Source organism: Cydia strobilella, chromosome 19, assembly GCF_947568885.1.
Source record: "Cydia strobilella chromosome 19, ilCydStro3.1, whole genome shotgun sequence".
NCBI classification, from domain to species: Eukaryota; Metazoa; Arthropoda; class Insecta; order Lepidoptera; family Tortricidae; genus Cydia; species Cydia strobilella.
This window is the reverse complement of record NC_086059.1, coordinates 10,058,821-10,078,724: the sequence shown is the minus strand read 5'-3', so window position 1 is coordinate 10,078,724 and position 19,904 is coordinate 10,058,821. Positions and strand designations below refer to the sequence as shown.

General features: G+C 41.1%; 1 protein-coding gene across 1 annotated transcript in view; it reads right to left on the bottom strand.

Annotated features, from left to right (window-relative positions):
- Positions 1–237: 237 nt before the first annotated feature.
- Positions 238–19,904, bottom strand: part of LOC134750088 (RIMS-binding protein 2) — a 42,466-nt gene continuing 22,799 nt past the window's right edge. Inside the window, exons 7-21 of the mRNA XM_063685181.1 lie at positions 19,585–19,717; positions 18,072–18,262; positions 13,862–14,065; positions 13,565–13,762; positions 12,792–12,986; positions 12,330–12,596; positions 11,406–11,465; positions 10,286–10,369; positions 9,303–9,533; positions 8,461–8,682; positions 8,103–8,333; positions 7,722–7,884; positions 7,403–7,564; positions 5,920–5,993; positions 238–4,320 (exon numbers count right to left, since the gene is read on the bottom strand). Of these exons, the coding sequence (XP_063541251.1) occupies positions 3,931–4,320; positions 5,920–5,993; positions 7,403–7,564; positions 7,722–7,884; positions 8,103–8,333; positions 8,461–8,682; positions 9,303–9,533; positions 10,286–10,369; positions 11,406–11,465; positions 12,330–12,596; positions 12,792–12,986; positions 13,565–13,762; positions 13,862–14,065; positions 18,072–18,262; positions 19,585–19,717 (2,805 nt within the window). The 3' untranslated portion in view covers positions 238–3,930. The remainder of the gene's footprint in view (positions 4,321–5,919; positions 5,994–7,402; positions 7,565–7,721; positions 7,885–8,102; positions 8,334–8,460; positions 8,683–9,302; positions 9,534–10,285; positions 10,370–11,405; positions 11,466–12,329; positions 12,597–12,791; positions 12,987–13,564; positions 13,763–13,861; positions 14,066–18,071; positions 18,263–19,584; positions 19,718–19,904) is intronic.

The following is a 19,904-nucleotide window of genomic DNA, read 5'->3' as shown; positions in this document are numbered from 1 at the left end:
GCTGTCACGGTTCATCCTGGCTGGTTCGGTACAGCCTGGTGACAGACAGACGGACAGACGGACGGAGAGACGGTCAGACGGACAGCGGAGTCTTAGTAATAGGGTCCCGTTTTTACCCTTTGGGTACGGAACCGTAAAAAGTAATATGAAACAAGTTTTCTGTGATGTTCGATGTTTAGTGATTTAGATGGTGTTTGAGGTAGGTACTCGTATTGTAGCGTGTAGAAATACAATTAATAAAGAAGCGGCATTTGTATTATTTATTTTGTCTCAGCATATTTCATTGGTACATTGTTAAAGATTTATCCATTATAGTGTTTGCCATAATTCATCATTAAATATAATATACAACTCTTTATTTTAAATTATGCACACATGAATGCACGATTAATATACATAATTTATATTACTTCGTATAAATAACCATACACGGTACAAGTCGTGATAAAAGATATGGATACAGATTTATAACAATGTATAAACAAGTGAACAACTTTGAACGGTGTTAGAAATAACGCTAGATATTTATTAATGATAGAAAATGTTCAAATAGTACAGGTTATACATACATTATATAGATATGTAGCGTAGTGCTTAGCTAAAACATCCGCAGGCGCGCATTATGTACAACAACCGAATTATACATACATAGTTATACATTCACGTGGACTAATCAGTTGCAATACATCTTACATACGAATGGTTATTATTAGGAATCGCAAGCTAATTCTGGATTTATATGTTAAAAGGGTTAAACTGGGTATACCGAAGCGATTATTTTAAAGGACTTAATATGAATCCCTTGTACGAAGTGAGCAATCTCGAAATAGCCTACTCGAAGCACGCTCCTGGCGGCCAGTCACCGCCTGAGAGCCATTATAACCATCCGACTTAAGCACCCGTTCAATTAAAAAAAGTTTGGCAACGGCAAACTAAAAGGGAAGTAAGTAAACATTTTAACCTCCTGTCGTATTAACACTTAGGTACTTATTATGCACCATGCATTTAGCACTGCGGTATCGGATGTCAACGTGTAAAAATTGTCAACCCACACCACAGTGTAAACGCGTCCTAATTGTGAAAATAGTCCTTGATATTGCTATCAGAATACGTTAACTTTCTTTCCTTAGCTGTGACAAAATGTTATGCCAAACTTTTTTTCGCTCGTAACAGACACTTCAATCGTTAACCATTTTACAATGTACAGTTAGAGTTTAAGTTTAATTGCCAACGCATAATAAACAATTTTAGTTAACAATCTAAGATATCGTTACAAAAGTCTTCTTTTCTTACCACAAATTATGATGATGCGGGATACAAATAAATATTAACATCAACTTTTATGGATAGGTTTGTTAAATGAGGGACGAGCCAACCATCCATTTGTTAATACTTAATATATAGGTACCTACTTAGGCAAGGTTTCATTGTTTGGAGTAAACACATTTAAAATCCAACGATTCAACATCAATTCAACAATGAATTTCATAATAACACAAAATTTGTCCCCAAAGACAAACACTGCTGACGCGTAACACTTATTTTGTACGCTGTGGTGTTTAAGTGAATGAAAACATTAATTTCACTAAAACATTTACAATCTTCACTAAATCAGTAGATCACTGACATTATTCAGCATCCGGTATAAAGCTTCACACACCTTACAAAACTAATTCAGTAACTGACGACAGCTATATATATGTTAGAAACACTTCTACGAGTTGTCGAGTCCCTGTAGTCAGTTACTGAATTAAGTGAGGTATGTGTAGCGCTAAAAAACTACGCCAGTCAAATAACTGATAGAGCCTACCGCAAAAATCGAAATTTCGTTAGTGTGCACTTGATCACTTTGTCGTAAATTCTGTAGCACTTAAGATTACTTAGAGCGATCGCCATTAGAGAGATCGGAAGTGCCAGATCGTAGATCACAACTCACATTGCAAAATTTACAAATTGTCATTACAATCTTGTAATTAACTACTTACCTAAGCGTTACTAGGTACAAGGTAGACTGTATTGTACTAGACAACTAAAATGTCAATGATCTACATCAAAATGATAGTGAATGAAGTATGAACACAATATTTGTGTCAGTACTCTTATAATAGCTTACTAAATTAACCTTAATTTAACCATAGAAGCAACAGGATAGCATTTAAAATGATGTACCTAATATTATTAAGTAACAATTCAGTCAAAAATTCAGAATGGACAATGGGCACACAACTTATTTCAGAACTTTTATGCTGCCTAAGCAACTTTATAGGGCTTTCTAACTTTTTTCGGTGTTTTAGTGCACAATTAATGTCGTGTAAATCGATTGCATTTGTTTCTAACCGGCCTCGCGACTACACAAGTGGGGTACATATAAATTGTCATTCAAAGCAGCTCTGCTACAAAATGCTACGGCGTAGCCTGTAACAGGCTAATCTTGTAGTAAAGGAATTTACTTAATGCTACACGAGCGTACGCATCAGGTTGTATCATGCATGCCATATGGGCTGAAAGGGTCTGAAAAAACGAGTGGACTAATTCTTGTCTGTATAAACTAAAAACAATTTATTGGATGATTTAGTATAAATATCTCATTTCAGTGTAATTGAAACATTACGTAGTATTTCCAAAGATAGCTGACTCTTTTATTTATCGTCGAATTGATGATACATAGAGATAAACAGGCTTCTAGACAGCTATAACAATTAGTTTCGAAGGAAAACAATTTGAAGTTAGAAGTCTTCGATATTTCTTAGTGATAAATGACGCAGAATTATTAATGTAGTACAATTATTATTATTAGAATGATAAAGATGGTATCACGTCTACTATCACAGAATATTATTATTTCGAGAATATCGAGGGGGCGTGCTGACGCTCGCACAAGATGCCTACTTCAGATAGTTTAACATGTTAACGTTGTTACGCTACCTACAAAAATATGCAGGAATTATTATAATAATGCTGGTATCACTTTGATGTAGGTACGTGAATATGATAAATTATAATTATTTTCTGGCAGTTTCACTTTGGTAAGTCCCGGACCATAAACAATTCAATTTGGTTCCGTGTGGACAAAGTCGCGAACCATATATTAGCAGTGCTTTCATTGTGACGTCGCCTTTGAGAACTCCCAACAGGATGGGTTGCCGAGCCCCGGCTCGTGCGTTTACATGCCTGGCGAGCTGTGGCGAATCTACAGGATACACTTGTGAAGTGGAAAACGATGGATGAACATTGCTTGCCGTAGCTTGTCGACCACGTCAACGGACCCTCAGATGTCGCCTGCAGCAAACTCGAGCATCCTCAAAGTCTTTTAAATACAGTTCTTGGTCAGAAGGACGGTTGCAACAGGACATCTTTGCATTTTTGTATATTATTATTTAACCCGAAACAGACTAGTTAAGTATTTTAAACAATATTTATAAAAAGAGAGATTTAAAGGTTTAATTCCTGTTTGTAAGTAAGGAAACCTCACAGCTAGCGATCGTAAACGTAACGTAGAAAATCACAACAACTATGCCACGAGGACTGTAAAGTAACAACTAGACAATAACTTCATTATAATTTCATATCTATACATACGACAATATGCAGTTACAATGCTATAATGTGTAAACAATTTATATAATCTAACAGACGGGCAAGATGTCCGAGAGATAGAAAACGTATGTACGACTAACTCGAGGCGGATGACTCCACCCCGACCGCGGAGAGGTTACTACCGAGCACACTAATATTGAATATTCACTAGACTGTGCGTTTATTGAATTCATTTAATATTTACATTTCTTACAGTACTCTCGTCGGCGCGTAGCACCGTTCGGTCAGGGCGCGATAATACCAAACACGGGCCCGCTCGCGCGCGCGGCCGTTCCGCCGCGGCCGTCACGCGGCGCGCGGCGGCTCGGCGCCGCGGAGCCCGGGGCGCCGCCATTATTTGCCGCCCAACCCGAACTTCATGAAGATTAGCTCCTTGCCTTTGCTGAGGATGTCGCCACCGGGGGCGGTCATCTCGGTGAACTTCTGCATGAGGTTGGGCTGGGAGGTGGGCGGCTGCTGCTGCGCGGGCGTCTGGAGCGGCTGCACGGCGGGCTGTGGGACGACGGCGGGTCCGGCGCGGCGTGCGGGCGACGCGGCGGCGGGCGGCGCGGCGGCGGGGCTGTTGCCCAGTGAGCCCAGCCCGCCCAGCGAGCCCAGCCCGCCCAGCGAGCCCAAGCCGCCGGTGGCGGGCGACTGCACGGGCGTGCCGACGTTACCAGCGCTCGTGCGCGCGATCGTGCTCGCCGGCGCCGGCGCGCTCGCTGCGCCTCTCACCCTCGCCTGCTGCATCCACCACATTACTAATATCAGTACAGATCAGATCCGCTATCACCGTAACAAAGCACCCATAAGATACTTGTGATTACTTCATTTTTTATTGAAGACGCGTGAAGAAGAATAGCTTGGCAGGTGGATACTTTGTCACTGGTGAGAAGCGTAATCGTCATAATAAGCCCTTTAAGGAACGACCAAAAATATATTGCCCGCAATAACGGCAAGTGTGATCTAATCGTGATTTTCGATTATAGCAATGCAGTTTGTCGATCTTTCACTCTTAGTGGCCAGTTGTAACATTCACATAACAGGTATTCAAAAAGTCATAATGACTAGAAGTTAGACCAAGAAAAGTCTGCAAGGATTTTGATAGCACACGCAGTACAAGTGTTATTAAAATTATGACGTATGAATAACACTTGCACTGCGTATGCTATCAAAATCCTTGCAGACTTTTCTTAGTCTCTCTAAACTAAACTCTATTTAGTTTTGCTGGTGAAGGCAGTTCTAGATATAAGTGAGGAATAAAACTAAAGTCACTCGACAAAATTCCTTGCAAGGCAAATATTTGTTTCATTGCAAATATTTTTGTGAAAACTAGCCACTAGTTCTTTATAACTATTTGGTTTATTAATTTAATAGCAATGATCATTACATTTATTAACAGTAGATCTCTCTTTCAATCGAATGTAATTTACATGTTATCATGCATTATGAATAAGTACCTACTTCTTATGTGACAAGTTGTTATATTGCTAAATATATTCACTTTAAAAATACTTACAATTTATACAGGAATACTCAGATATATCGTAAAAAAAGAAAAAAAATGTGCAATAATTTAAAACATGCATGCCATTCAATAAAGCCAGTGAGAGATGCTTAAAGGGAAATGTTAGTAATTAGATGAATAATTTACGTTACGGTTTTTAATGTTAGGAGTATATTAAGTTAAAATTGTACGTTCTCATCATGCTTTAATCAACTACAACATAAAGCATTCAAAGATTATTAAGCGCTATGCGATTACCTTACTATAGGTATAGAAGAAATTATTAACGTCTTTAAAGCAATTGTAATAAAAATACTGGCAAACTACCTATCTTCGTATACTTTGACTGCAATATTACAATGAGAATGATAATTAGGAGATTCTGTAATCACTCCCATTTGATCATATTATTAATATTACCTAATAATCGCATAGCACTTAAAAAAATCACACTCACAGGCCTCTGAGAGATTTGCAATGCAATACGGTGAAAGGTCTATGGTATATCTGATGTGAGTGAAGTATACGCCAGTGTCAGTTTGTAGGTACTAGTCGCTGTATGTGGCCAGTCTGGCATGAGCATGATGCTATTGATGTTCGGCGATGCCGAGCGTTGGCGTCGGACTATCAGACTACCAAACGCCCTCAAGATACACTGAGCGTAACAATGAATCGCAAGGTAAACATATACAAATAAACAAAATAATGAAGAAAAGAAAGTGAGAAAATAAATATAGAGAGATGAAGTGATAGTTTAACAAAAACGACTATAATCGTTGCATAGTATATTTGAAACAGTATTGTTGTGGGTCGATTATATACCGTATTATTTTTACCTGAGAATTCACCTGTTCTGGATTACTGGCGCAAGTGTTGTGGTCTAACTGAGAAGGGGGAAGAGGGCAGGCATCTAGCAAACAGACAATACACACAACATATATAGTGACCACAGACAACCACTTGAATCTTGGATCACACCTCACGCACGTCGTGACTTCTGTGCTGAGTATGTTGCGTGTATTTGTTCAGAGCCTACCCACTCTCGTGGATCTAACGACCGCGCCCGCAGTCGGGTCGCACGCGAAAATAAAATAAAAACAGGACAGAGAGTTGGATAGATAACGTAGACAAAAATAATATAAGGTGTCCTTAAACGCATTGTGACGAGAACACTGTATTATTCACATTGTTCCCGAGCTTGTGTATACAATGGGATTTAACAGGCTTGTTAGTTATGGCAGTTATGGTAAATCCGAGTGAATCCAGAATGTTCTTAGAACGATGTTTGTGACTGTGTAATCCAAGATAGTGTAAATTAGCAAAGTGTACACCAAGAGTCTTTGTGCTCCGTAGATTGCAACCGGACTCGCGTTGTACAAAAACATCCCGTTTCAATAAAAATTTTAGTATTATTTCAGACATTGGTATAATATTATTAGATAGTCTTTGTTAATTCCAGTTCAGAATGAAAATTTAAATCTCACAAAGTTATTGAAAAGTATTAATTATCAATATGACAGAGCAAATAGTTATTCCCATGTAGAACCGCGAACCGCGAGCACTAATAAGTCTTGACCACACCTATCGTGCTTTGTACCATTAAATGTACAGGAAAATTCTGTCTCATTCGTATGCTCCGCCGGTGTGATCAGGACGAAAGGGATGGATAACGGAACGTAATCTCGAGACTGAACTCGTGACCCGCCTGTGCGAGTCCCGTCGCAATCGCAACACCGTGTACAGGAAAGATGATAGAGGGTACCAGAGCGAAATAGCTAGCGTCTCTCAGTAGTCACATAGCAAGTCCAAGGTGCAAACATGAAACACTCAAAGCTCTCAGTGATCTGAACGGAACCTAATCGTCATCACTGAACTTACCAAACTTTGTCTTTATTATCTTTATACAGCTAACAGGGAGAGTAACTAGGACAGCGAATATTGAAAAGCCGGTCGCGGCTAGGGTTACCATCAGGAAGTCGAAGGGATAGGCGAGAAAGGGCGCGGGAACTTTGGCCGTTCTAAAATAACCCAAAAACCTTATGTTATTTCTAAACTTAAACTTTCTCTCTTCAAAGTCCAGAGAAGTGGAGAACGTACCTAACTAATTTGCGTGAGGTCGTCTGTATATAAAGAGAAATAACATAAAATATCCAAAATCTATTAAAAAGTGGAGGGTACGGTTTTTAGAACGGCCCACCTATATCACCGTGTTACGATGCGAGCCTTGGGTCCACCTGTGGCCTTTTGCAGCGTTCCTTATCAGGTGCCGGTAACCCTAGTCGCGGCTCTACACAGTACATAGAGAGTGTGGAGTGGTACCTTTCCTCTGCTGGTTGCGCGGCGCGGGCGCCACGTTGTCGCGCGGCGGCGGCGGCGGGCCACGCGCACCCGGGCCCGGCGCCGCGCCGCCGCCGCCGCCGCCACCGCCACCGCCGCCGCCGCGCCCTCGCATCGCCGCCCCGCCCCTGCCACCCACAGCACCTGGCAAACAAAACCAACTTAGATGTACACGTAGCCCATGAGATTTGCAGCTGAAAAGTGGTTGCCCATCAATGAGAATGATAATTGTACTGCTTTCCGCTATGTGAGTACATTATATCTGGTACTAAATTGTGCAATATTAATTGTTGGCACTAACCTTGTCCAGGCTGGCCGGTACCCGTGAACTGGTCGTTCGGCTCTGCGAGGAAGTTGCTGGGCACGAGCCCGCGCACGCCATCTATCTCCGCCATGAAGAAGCCGTCGTCGTCCATGTCTCCGTACACGTGGATTATCTGCCCCGTCTGGAAACTTAGCTCCGCCTGGAAAGATAAGTATTCTAGATTTATTTTTTGTAAAGGAAACAGCGAGGTAGACACAGATTGAATAGAGCCGCTGCTATAACTCCATTAAATGTACATTGTTGTTCTTCACGGACTGGTTTGATTACGAGTTGGTCTAGTGGTCGCCAGTGACGCTATATACCGGCCTGACTTGCGATTTCTACCTTATGTGGTAAGACATATGCAGTCACACTTACATCAGCATCCACGTTAGGGCTCAGTTCCTGCGGGTCGTAATCGAACAGCGCCACCATGCGGCGCACTGGCTGGTTCGCGTACGAGTCCGTCCAGCGGTCGCGGGGCTTGCTGACCGCCGCCTGCCCCGCGTCCGCCTCCGACACCTCCACCACCATGTTGTGCGGCACGTAGCCCCGTCGCCCGCGGCACTCACCCCAGAAGAAACCGTCTGCGTCCTTGTCTCCCCACACCTATGAAGTGCAAACTTAAATGGTATATATTTGTATACTACCTAAATACATACATAGTGATGGTTGATCACAAATTTTCTTGACTCATTAGACAACGAGGCTTTATGTTGCTGGCGCAATAACACACCTTGATGATGTCACCATCGCTAAACGGCAGTTCTTCATCGCAGCTCTCCGGGTTAGGGCTCATGGTTGCCGGATCGTAGTCGAAGAGCGCCATGAAGTACCGACTTCGTTTGGACTGCGGGTGCTGCTGCTGGTGGCGCGGGGCGGCGCCCCTTGGCCCCTGCGGGGCGCCCCCGCGCGGCCCGTAAGCGCCCTGCTGCCCTTGTTGTTGTTGTTGTTGTTGCTGTGGACGCGATCACACGTTACATTCAGACCAATCCCGTGACAGCTAGCAGGGAAGTGGGCAAAGGAAGTATGTAAAAGCCTTATCGAAACAAAAAAGTCCGAATTCAATGACATTCGGAGAAGGATGACCTTTTTCACACGTTAAATTTTCTTATCAGGTAAACCAGGCAGTGTGAACAAGCTCGCTCCTTTGCGAACTTTTTGGCAAATAAATAAGTATTGTAAGTTAGGGTAATATCAGGAGCGGGAAAGTGTGGAACCCGTGACTGCACAGGAGACTTAATGACGTTTTCCGAACTCCCCCGCTCCAGACCTTGCCCCAACTTACCTTAATTGTTTTTATACTCTCGCTGCCAACTTCCCTGCTGGCTGCCGCGAAAGTGAGCTGAAGAAATTGTTCCCTAAAAGACAAGCATTAGAGGTTCATCGCAAAATGCAAGCAGAACTGTTCAATAAGACTTGAGTTGTAATAAGGTTAGAAAGGTACAAGTTGAAAATTTAACTACGAATAGGTACAACATGCCTCAATATCACGAAGAAAAATTTAAAGATTGCTTTCCAAAAGCTGATCGGGACAGTCAAAGATGAAGTTAGTAATGATTAGGAAGGTGAAAGAACCTGGTGGGGGTTAGGAGGGCGGCCCCTCTCGTGGTGGTTCCTCGGCGGGGGTTGGTTGTAGGGCGGCATGGGGCCGGCCGGGGCGCCGGGGTATGGAGGCTGGCTACTTGGGTACTGGCCGGCTGGCTGTGGTTGATAGGGGGGTTGCTGCGTGCCATGGTAGGCTTGTGTATTCGGGTACGGCTGACCCGATGGCTGCTGCGACGCTTGCGCTGGTTGGGACGGTTGCTGCTGACGTCCGTACGAACCAACACATTAATAAGGTTAGATTTTCCATAACAAAGCCAATAGCAATAGTCAAGCTCATAGCCACAATAATCCTTCATCGGCCTTATGCGTCAAGCGATAAAAACGTTACCTTCTCCTCTTGCGATAAATAGTAAAAGACATTCCGTTGTAGCTCTAGTCAACCCCCATGCACAACGAAAGCTAGCGTGCAGCGCTTACACTTGGAACCAATCATTCAATAGCAGACAATACAATAAGTTATTCGATCTTAACTCCAAAGTGCTTGACAATAAATGCGTTTGAACGGTTAAACAGAAAGACTCGTCCGAAATCCGTCGGTTACGTATACCGTTATTGAGTTTTAGCACCCCGCCTAAGTCCTTAAGTTAACATTTATAGGTTGAGTGTGGTGGTGTGTGACGGGAGGTGTGGGTCGAGTGTCGCGTTGAAGCCAAGACAACATGCAGGAACAACCATACAAGACGGCGCACATGCTCGAGTGAATGATCTGTATCGAGTGCTGTGGTGTGGTCAAGGTTCTGGACTGGCCTAACGAGCGTCGGCCGGGCCTCGTGGAGTGCTTGTGTCACTCTGCGTGTCGGACGTTGGACATTGAGGACGGACAAGTGAAGATAACAGCACAGATACACCGAAAAGTGGAAACTCGTGATTGGGATAAATTCCGCAAAAAGTTGAAATTGAGAGAGCTTTGTGATAGGTGAGCACATCGATGACAGCTAGGAGAGATCGCAGACCTGCTGGCGGCGGCGTTCGTCGTCCTCACTACCCAGCTCCGCCGCTCCCTCTTTAGTGATTTCGATGGCCGGTATTCCCGATTGCTGATACCACACGGTCATTCAATATTTAGCATAGAACAAATTTACTCTCAAACAGGATAAAAGAATATCAAATTAAATGTTTTATGGATACAAGTGCTGACGGGATGGTCCAAGTTGATGGCGGATGGAAACAAAAAGTTGATGGCGTCGCTCGTGATCGTCACATGGAGCTTGTTGCGTCAACACATTTTATATTATACTTATATTTAGGACAACATGAAGCAGTTTCACTGACGCGTGTCTACAGTAGAGTGTACAGACACTATGAGTAGAGCAAGTGAAGCCGTTCAGGAAGCGAAGTGGAAAGTGGAAGATCTTAGCCGTGGAAGCGACTTCTCCAATAGCTCGTGATTTGCTGAAGCTACTTTTTAGTTAATAATTTTATTATATTTCCCGTTATCCTCATGTGTTATCTAACGCCGGATGCGACTGACATTTGATGTGTTTATGAGTTGGGATTGATAGTATGAGTATGATTTGGATGTTAACTGTTTATCATAGTATCTAGAAATACAAGTTAGTCTTAAAAAATCTCTACTAGTTCAAGAGCATTTCATGATTGAAAAGTAGAATTTAAGAATGATTGTCACGATGTATTGCTTGTACTTGGGGTAATGTATTTTTTATCCCTCTATGAATCTATTAAAACTTCTAATATAAAATCATTCCTAAAATAGTTGAGGAGAAAGTTAAAGTTTCCATATGAACATAACTAATGTATGCGTAAAATATATATCTCAGTTTTCTACAATCTTGTTTCGTCTACTTTTAATGTGAATGTAATATAGAAGCGGGTAAATATTTATTTAATATGCTGATTATATGACTACTTTGGTATGTATAATACGATACTATTAGAAAACGGGCACACTGTGTAAGTTGATAACCAAATAATATCAGAACTCATTACATAACTATTAACTCAAACAAAAGGCACTCTCAAAACAAACTCATTCTAAACAAACCAAACTGGTGAATAAGAACGTTAGAAAGAAACAAAAGAAGATATTTGAAAAGACGTGTTAAAATTCCTTACCGAAGGGGTTATTTTGTCGAATATACTCTTTAGGAGGCCTGTGCCGAATCCACTCGCGGGCTACGGAAAGGTGTAACAGTTATGTGAGAGAGCGAGGTTAGGTTAGACTATAGGTGGCATGATTCTATCATGAGCTTCATGGATGGTCTGTCTGTGTCACAAAGTACAAGCTCTTTAACTGTTCTAAGTAGGTATATTTGTAAGGTGTCGTGCGTTGTATCGGGTATCGGCCAATAGCACTAGGACTACTACTGATCTAGTCGCAAGCAGTAGGTATGCATTTAATTTTGAACGTTCGAGCCGAGTGCATAGCTATTGATGTCGCGCGTGGTGGTGTCGCGTCGCGCCCGCGCCGGCGCCGCGGTTACTACACGGACTGGACATGTAGGAGATGCCAGCGACAGAACCACAGGAGATAGTATAAAGAGTGCAGTTTGCAACACTGATGTCACGCGACAAACCGTCCCAGGCCGACCATTACCATGCCAAGATAATATCATCACCAAAGAAACATGGTCGCCAGGACCGTTTGCCGCGTTTGAAGAGAGCATATATGACACTGATAATTATAATGATAGCTAAAGACACAGACGAAGAAGATCTTCAGAGATAAAATCAAAATATGAAGCTCATTTACATACTTGACCAAGATCATATTAAAGAAACTGTACTGGCGAACTCAAATACAAAGGTACACACAAAATATAATACAACACTAATTTGCAAACCAATGTAGACAAGGTGCCGTGACAACGAACATTTAGTTACAAATTTAATGAACACATTTAGCGTTAATATAATTCTAAGGGGCATTTTATTAAACACTTTAAATGTTCAGGAAGATATAATATAGAGTTTCTTTGTAACTGTTAAATTCATTAATATGAATATGTTTGCAAAGTTAGTAAAGAATTGAAAGGTCACCTGAGCGGCATGCGGATCGTGTCGGTTGGCGGAGGGAAATATCTCCTTATCCGAGAGGTTTTCGTCGTGTTCTAGCACTTGCTGGTGCTGCTGGTAGGGCTGCGGGCGCTGCTGACCACGGAAGCCTTGTTGCTGCCCCGGGGGCATAGGGCCCATGGGGCCCATGGGGCCCCGCGGCCCACGGTTCACGACCCCGCGCAGCACCGCTGGCGGGATCGGAGTAGGCGCGCTGTCTCCCGACTGACTGTCGCGAGACTTTGTACGAACCTGGAAGCAATAAAAATAAGGTAACAGAAAATACATCTACTCAGCGCGATTTCAGTGCAGGTTTATATAATTTTAAAATATATTTTCAAGTGCTCTTTTTAGTAGATAAATATATTTAGATAAGTTGAAAGTGGATAAAATATTGCCAAAACGTAGCGTCTGGTAAGCCATAAAGCTACATCGAACCGTACTCACTGTAACACATTTGGGATTGAGGCCGATCAGCTTGCCGATGTCGATGAGCGCGTGATCCCCGGTGGGGGAGTCGACGTCGGTCACCTTCTTGCCGTCCGCGTAGACGGCGTACCCCGTGACGGGCCCGGAGGCGGGCGGGCGCAGCACGGGCTGCCACGTCACCAGCAGCGTGCCGTCCTGCGGGCCCGCTTCCACCTGCGACACCGCACCAATCACCACCAACAATCCAGCCGAATATTCCTCATGCTAGCCAATTGGGTTTTGACAATATTTATATCGCATGACCAGCTTCGAACACATCAACAAGCCACATCGACGAAAGAGACAGAGGCGGGGGCGCTAGGCTAAACGACACAGAGGGAAGGAACCATCGATTGAATTTTGTAGGTGAGCTGGATTTATGGTTGCGATTGACGCGACATCCTCGAAACGGTCGGGCGTGCTGTGTGCTTTGAGGTTGTGTTATTATTTGAAATAAATAGGGTTGTGTTAGTTTCCGTGTATAAGTAGGTATATAAATAGGTATCTTATCCATCACACACTTTGTGGAGCGTTGGAAGCTGACTTATAGTGCGTGTGCTCACTTCTTAAATATTCCAGTCAATGAAATTGTCCATTGCCCACATCATGTTTTGGAATGCCCGAAATGAATACATACAATTACATACAAATAAGTTACAATATCAGCGAGCGGGGAATGTGTGTGTACATAAATTTGGGTTAAAGCATGCTTGGTACACTTCATGCCAGTGGCAAGTCGTGGGTACACGTACCATGATCTCGGCGGGCGGGTCGGGGAGGCCCTTGGGGAGCGTCCGGAAGTCCGTGTAGGCCCCGGGGGCCTCTTCTATAGGTATACCAGAAGGCGGTCCGGCTCGTAAGTGTTTTGCTCGGACCGTTACTCTGTACTGTGTGCTTGGAGACAAACCGGTGATCGTGTGGCGGTACACGCCGGGCTTTACTGTTCGAACCTGTAAGAATTGTACACATTGAATTGTAACAGTTAATTAATAGTAATATTTCTTTGGCCGAAATAACACAGGGAGAAAGCTTTCTTAAGTTGGACTAACCTCAACATTATTAACGCAAACGACGTGCTGATGGTTCGAATTAGCCGGCAGCCAGGAGATAACTGCCTGCGAGCATGTCACGCCGCTGGCGCGCACGCACGTTGGGCCCATGTTGGCTGTATCCCGCCCGATCACCATGGTGCAGGCTGCGTCGCGGGACGTGCGCCGCGTGACCGTCACTGAACGCACGCTGATGCGGTGCGGCTAGAAATTAAATTATGTTTAAATAGGTATTCTTCAAATTCACTTGGCTGCGTCTTTTAGGTAGAGTTAATACATGGACGTTACGGACCGCGACCTTGGTACGGTGCGAGGAAAACAGTGTAAGGTGATTCGCCGTACGTCCTTTAGCAGCTACGAGTGAGAGCGAGAAAAATATATGCTGACCGGATTAAATTCGCGGCACGGTACGCCCGTCTCTTAAAGGTGTAAGCTCTATCACACCATACTAACGGCCAGTTGCACCAAACATAATTGATGGACTGACAGTTAGTCAGCAATGAACTGACCTTCCCCAACAATAAAATTTTGCGAAGATTTTTACGGTGACGGACAGTTTTTTGCCGCAGACTTTGAATGTATTAAAAGAGTAGGAGATTAAATAGCCTCGTAAAATTTGACAATGTGCAAGGAAAGTTTTTTGGATATGACAGCACGGGACATATGTAATATTTTTAAGCATCATCAAGTACCACTTTATCGGTTGGGTACTACAAAGGCATCATTAGATAATTCTAGGTAACTTAAAAATCATCCTTCCTTCCTGACAATTGACAAAGTGGTACCTTTTATCGTATTACTTACTCACGTTTTAAGCTCCTCCAGACTATGTACGTGAATCGCGGCCCGACATCGAGGAGAGAACATTTCGCGACGTTGCGTATGACTCCACACTCGCACAACTTCACGGCGATTTCGCAGTTTGGTTTGCGAGATGGCGGAAAAGCATCAGCTGATCGAGTTTAACTGTCAGTTATCTACGGCATCATACGTGATTTAGCTGTTTTTCCATTTTGTTTTGTTGTAAAACCGTAAAATATAGCCTCTTAATACAATATAATCAGAATATAATTCATGTTTATCTTTCCACTGATGAGCCAAAATACTTAGTGTGTAAATGTGGAATCTTGCAAGTTCGCGCCTTGCACCTTCTTTGACGCGGGCCGAAAATCCGACAAAAAACGGGGAACAAGGCGCGAAGGCGTTTGCGGCTTCGTGCCGCGATTCGCGAACGAGTGTCGAGGGCCCTTTTGGGTTGACCTAAAACTACCTAATTTCTGAGATTGTAGAAGCGGATGAATTGTCTTATCTAAATCATGGAACATCTATCAAATATATTGGCCACAGACAAATGCAAGTAAAAATACGACCCTTACTTTATAAAAACTGTAACTTTCGTCCCAAAAAAGTGCCGAGCAATAATCGGATAAACGTTTACAAACCCTTCCTACTGTTGAATAGATTCATGTTTATGTTACTACATAAACATCAAACAACTGTAATTTAATACCTACCTGTTACTACCGTAACAGGTACCTATTAAATAATAAATAAAAAAAGGTAACGGTACCTACATAGTTAATTAGTAAAACTTACACTTGTTTGAAAGAAAACTTTAGAATAAAGCTAAATGAATACACGTGGACCTTTAATCTTTAAATTTAAATAGTCGTATTATATTAGAATATAGTAGAATAGGAACATAATTATAGGCAGTATGGAATGTGAATACCTACTACGTAAATTAATATTTGTTATATTATGTATAAGTACAAGGTGTTAAATTCATATAGGACAGTAAGGGAAAATCAAAACTTTAAAAGACAGCTCAATAGACTAGATCTATGAATAAAATTTTGGGGATAGAAGTAGGTACTAAATAGACGTTCAGAAAAAGCGTGGTTCTTAAGAACACCACCTGTCTCTTATAGTTTATCATTTACCTAGTATGTTGTCCCATTTGGATGTAACACCCCGTGAAGTATTCGTAATTTTAGTACCTAATTCTAAAAGCAAAATACTTACCTGTCAAACTATTACATTACTTTACAAGACTAATAACATTACTTTGAAAACTTGAATTTCAATAATTATCCAGATATCTACACGATACTTTTCGATTTTAAAACTAATACAGAAGTTCGTTAACCTTCCGCCATTAGAAACAGTTATTTATTTTATTGCCGTAGTGACTCATGTAGATATCCAACGGCTAAAAACTGTTAAAAGGGGAAAACGAATATTCTACACCTAAAGTAGGCAAAAGTAAAAATATTCTCAAGGAAACTCGAGATTACAATTAATTACGTTACCAACTCTGAGGACTAATTTTAAATAACCTCTAGCTATAATGTTTTCCGGTGACTACTGACCAAGCGTAGCTATTTACCGCAGAAAATACATAACTAATGTAGGTAAACGTATGGTCCACAGAAAATAAGAAGTCAAATCTCATATTTCTATACTTTTCGCAAAAAAAAATATCTTTATTTCGGAACGTTCAAGATTCCATACAATATTGTTAGTACCATCGTTATAGCTATGTGTTAGTAAATAATAAATCACTTTCAGATTAGAGTTTGACCATTGGAACATTATGTTCTGAAATAAAATGTAAACGAAAAATGTTTTCAGAATTATATACATAGTTGCCGCAGCCGGTAGGATCAGTTTGACAATTTGACGTTCTATTTGCTAGGGACCATTGGCGATGATTGAGCAAAGTACATGACAAAGGCTATATTATATTTGTAAAATGTTTACCCTGCCAACCGGGAATGCCTTGGAAATTTAAAATATGTGCTTTTATTGACAGATCATACATAAGCTATCATACGTATATGTCATATACAGTACCAGCCAATAATATTTATCATTTATTTATTGTATTGTCATGTACATAATAGGTGTTACATAATATAAAGTCAGATCATGACACCCTGTAAGGGCACACAATAGTAGTTATTCTAGGCTAATTACATTTACTTATTAGTAATCAATTTAAATTAAAATAAAATATATCACCTCTTTGAGTGTTTTTGTATGAGCTTGTATATAGAGTAAACAATATAGGTTTTCCCGTCACTAGCTCGGAAAGCCGTCTATTATCCTTTAAAACAAGCGGGGAAAAACGCATTTTATCCACTAGTGGGGAAAGTAATTTGACCTTGGATGGAGCGTGTTTAAGTAGCTTGACAGATAACAAAACGTAAAACGCTCATGATAATGGTTCGTTCGATATTAACTATCATTAAATAAATGGTTTGAGAATCTAATAAAAAATACCAAATTTAGCTTTATTTAATAATTTTAAGTCAAAAACCTTAAAATTCCATAAGAAACGTTAGATTTTTTGTAATGATGTTAAATATAATTCTGAACGCACAAGTTGAGTCGATGCAATTTCAAAACGCATCGTTGACATTTCATACGTCAGAACAGAAATGTCAACATTGTCAACAAAATTTTTACTGTTCTTCTCACCGACTTACGTAAAAATCAGAATTTCTAGTGTTTTCTGTTATAATATCGTAAAAAAATTTGTGATTCCAGTGATGAAGATGATCTAACGCCTGTGGATGTTGCACTTTCCTCGCTATAGTGAGGGGAAAAGTTTTGTGTTACACACGGGTGCAAATGTATTTTACTTCTCGTGTGTTGAAACACTCGCGGGTAAAATACAACTTTGCACCCTTGTATAACAAATAACTATTGTTTGTAGATTGCATATTTTACTAGTCATTTTATATAAATATATGATGAATATTGCAATGAAATACTGTGAATTACAATAGAATACTCAGCATATTACTAAAAAACCTCTAGTAAAAAAATGAAGTTAACAATACATTTAAAAAAAACCTCTATGAAAAACCATTACATGAGACCAATTTTTCTCATCGCCCGTACAAAGGAATACTACTAGACTACCTAAAGCAGTCAGTTGAAAGTCACTCACAAATATATAAAAAAAAACAAACAAAAGTAAACACATGGAGGTGATATATTATTGGCCGGTACTGTATCTATACTTGGAAATAGAACTAGCGGCAGGATGGGGTATATCTAAGTGTAATTTTGTATTGATTGTATCAAGTATCAATGTGTAAGAGTATAGTGAGCATATTACATTTATTTCGCGAGAGAGTTTAACTATTCATATATTCATTTTAATCTGAATCCCAATCAATGATAAACAAAAGACACTCACCCGATTAGAATCGACACCTTCAACAAGCGCGCGTGTCCTCTCCGAAGCCTTCACAGTTGTCTTCAGAACTCCGTCGACGTACACATGGTAGCTCTCGATATTGGCTTGCTGGACGCCTTCTGGCGCCGTCCAGCCGATGAGCACGGACTTGTTGAGCTGCCGCTCCAGGGTCAGCTGCCGCGGCGCCGGGACTAGCGACGAGAAAAACAGCTCGGCTGGCGTGAATCGCAATTGTGAAGTGCGGGGACATGCGAAGCGTGCGGCGGTCCAGGGGAAGATAAAGGTATCGCTGTAGATGGCTATGTCTAATGCTAAATGTATGACAGTTATAAAAATGTCTTTCTATTTAATGCTAACAGTCAACCTGTCGTGGCACACTGTAAATGTGGTCATGTTCGGCCAGAATGACTACTTATCTAGAAAAGCTTAGCAACTCTAAAAATGAGTCAAAACGATTTGTTTTCGTAAAGGTTGTTGCTTGCTAAATGCTACTTAAAGCTCTTATATTTTTTCCTGTGGAATAATTAACTACTTACATTATTATTTCTATGTAAAAAAAAAAACAATTCAACAATCACAAAAGTTACCGTTAATTGGTAAAATTTCGAAAACATGCATATCAATGACTGCAATGGGTTTGTGCTTTGTGTGGATGAATATTGAATTCAAAGCTTTATACTATATGATTCGATATTAATGATCTCTCTAAGTGATTGATCTTAGTTGGTCGTTGAATAAAGAATATAATTTTCCCCTCACTAGCTCGGAAAGCCGTCTTTTATCCTTTAATACAAGCGGGGAAAAACGCATTTTATCCACTAGTGGGGAAAGTAATTTGACCTTGGATGGAGCGTGTTTAAGTAGCTTGACAGATAACAAAACGTAAAACGCTCATAATAATGGTTCGTTCGATATTAATTATCATTAAATAAATGGTTTGAAAATCTAATAAAAAAGACCAAATTTAGCTTTATTTAATAATCTTAACTCATAAACCTTAAATTTCCATAAGAAACGTTAGGTTTTTTTATTTATATAAATATAATTCTGAACGCACAAGTTGAGTCGATGCAATTTCAAAACGCATCGTTGACATTTCATACGTCAGAACAGAAATGTCAACATTGTCAACAAATTTTTTACTTAAAAACACTTCTTACCGACTCACGTAAAAATCAGAATTTCCAGTGGTTTCTGTTATAATATCGTAAAAAGTGATTCCAGTGATGAAGATGATGTAACGCTTGTGGATGTTGCACTTTCCTCGCTATAGTGAGGGGAAAAGTTTTGTGTTACACACGGGTGCAAATGTATTTTACTTCTCGTGTGTTGAAACACTCGCTACGCTCAGGATTCTATTTTAGAACCACTCGCTTCGCTCGTGGTTCAACTATAAAATCCTTTCGCTAGCTCTCGTGTTTCAATTCCACACTCGCGGGTAAAATACAACTTTGCACCCTTGTATAACAAATAACTATTAATTTAAGTGTAGCAAGTCAAAACTAGAGCTTACCGTTGTCGTCATCTTCAGGTCCCTCGCTGAGGTCGGCCACCTCGCTGAGCCGCGCGACATCGCGACTGAGCGAGAGGTCGCTGATGGCTGTCGTCGCCGATTCATCGGCGTCTCGGAGTGTGGCTACTACAGCCTGTAGATAGGTAACGACATCATTACCACTATTTCCGTTACAAGAAGTTTACTACCGGACAACGGCCTTCCCTGAGAAATCACTGCGATATTAAACGTTAGTAGTTGGTACAAAACGAATCATTAATAAAGTTTCTACGGATCGTAATAACACTACTTTTGAACAAAACCCAGAACTTTAGGAAAGT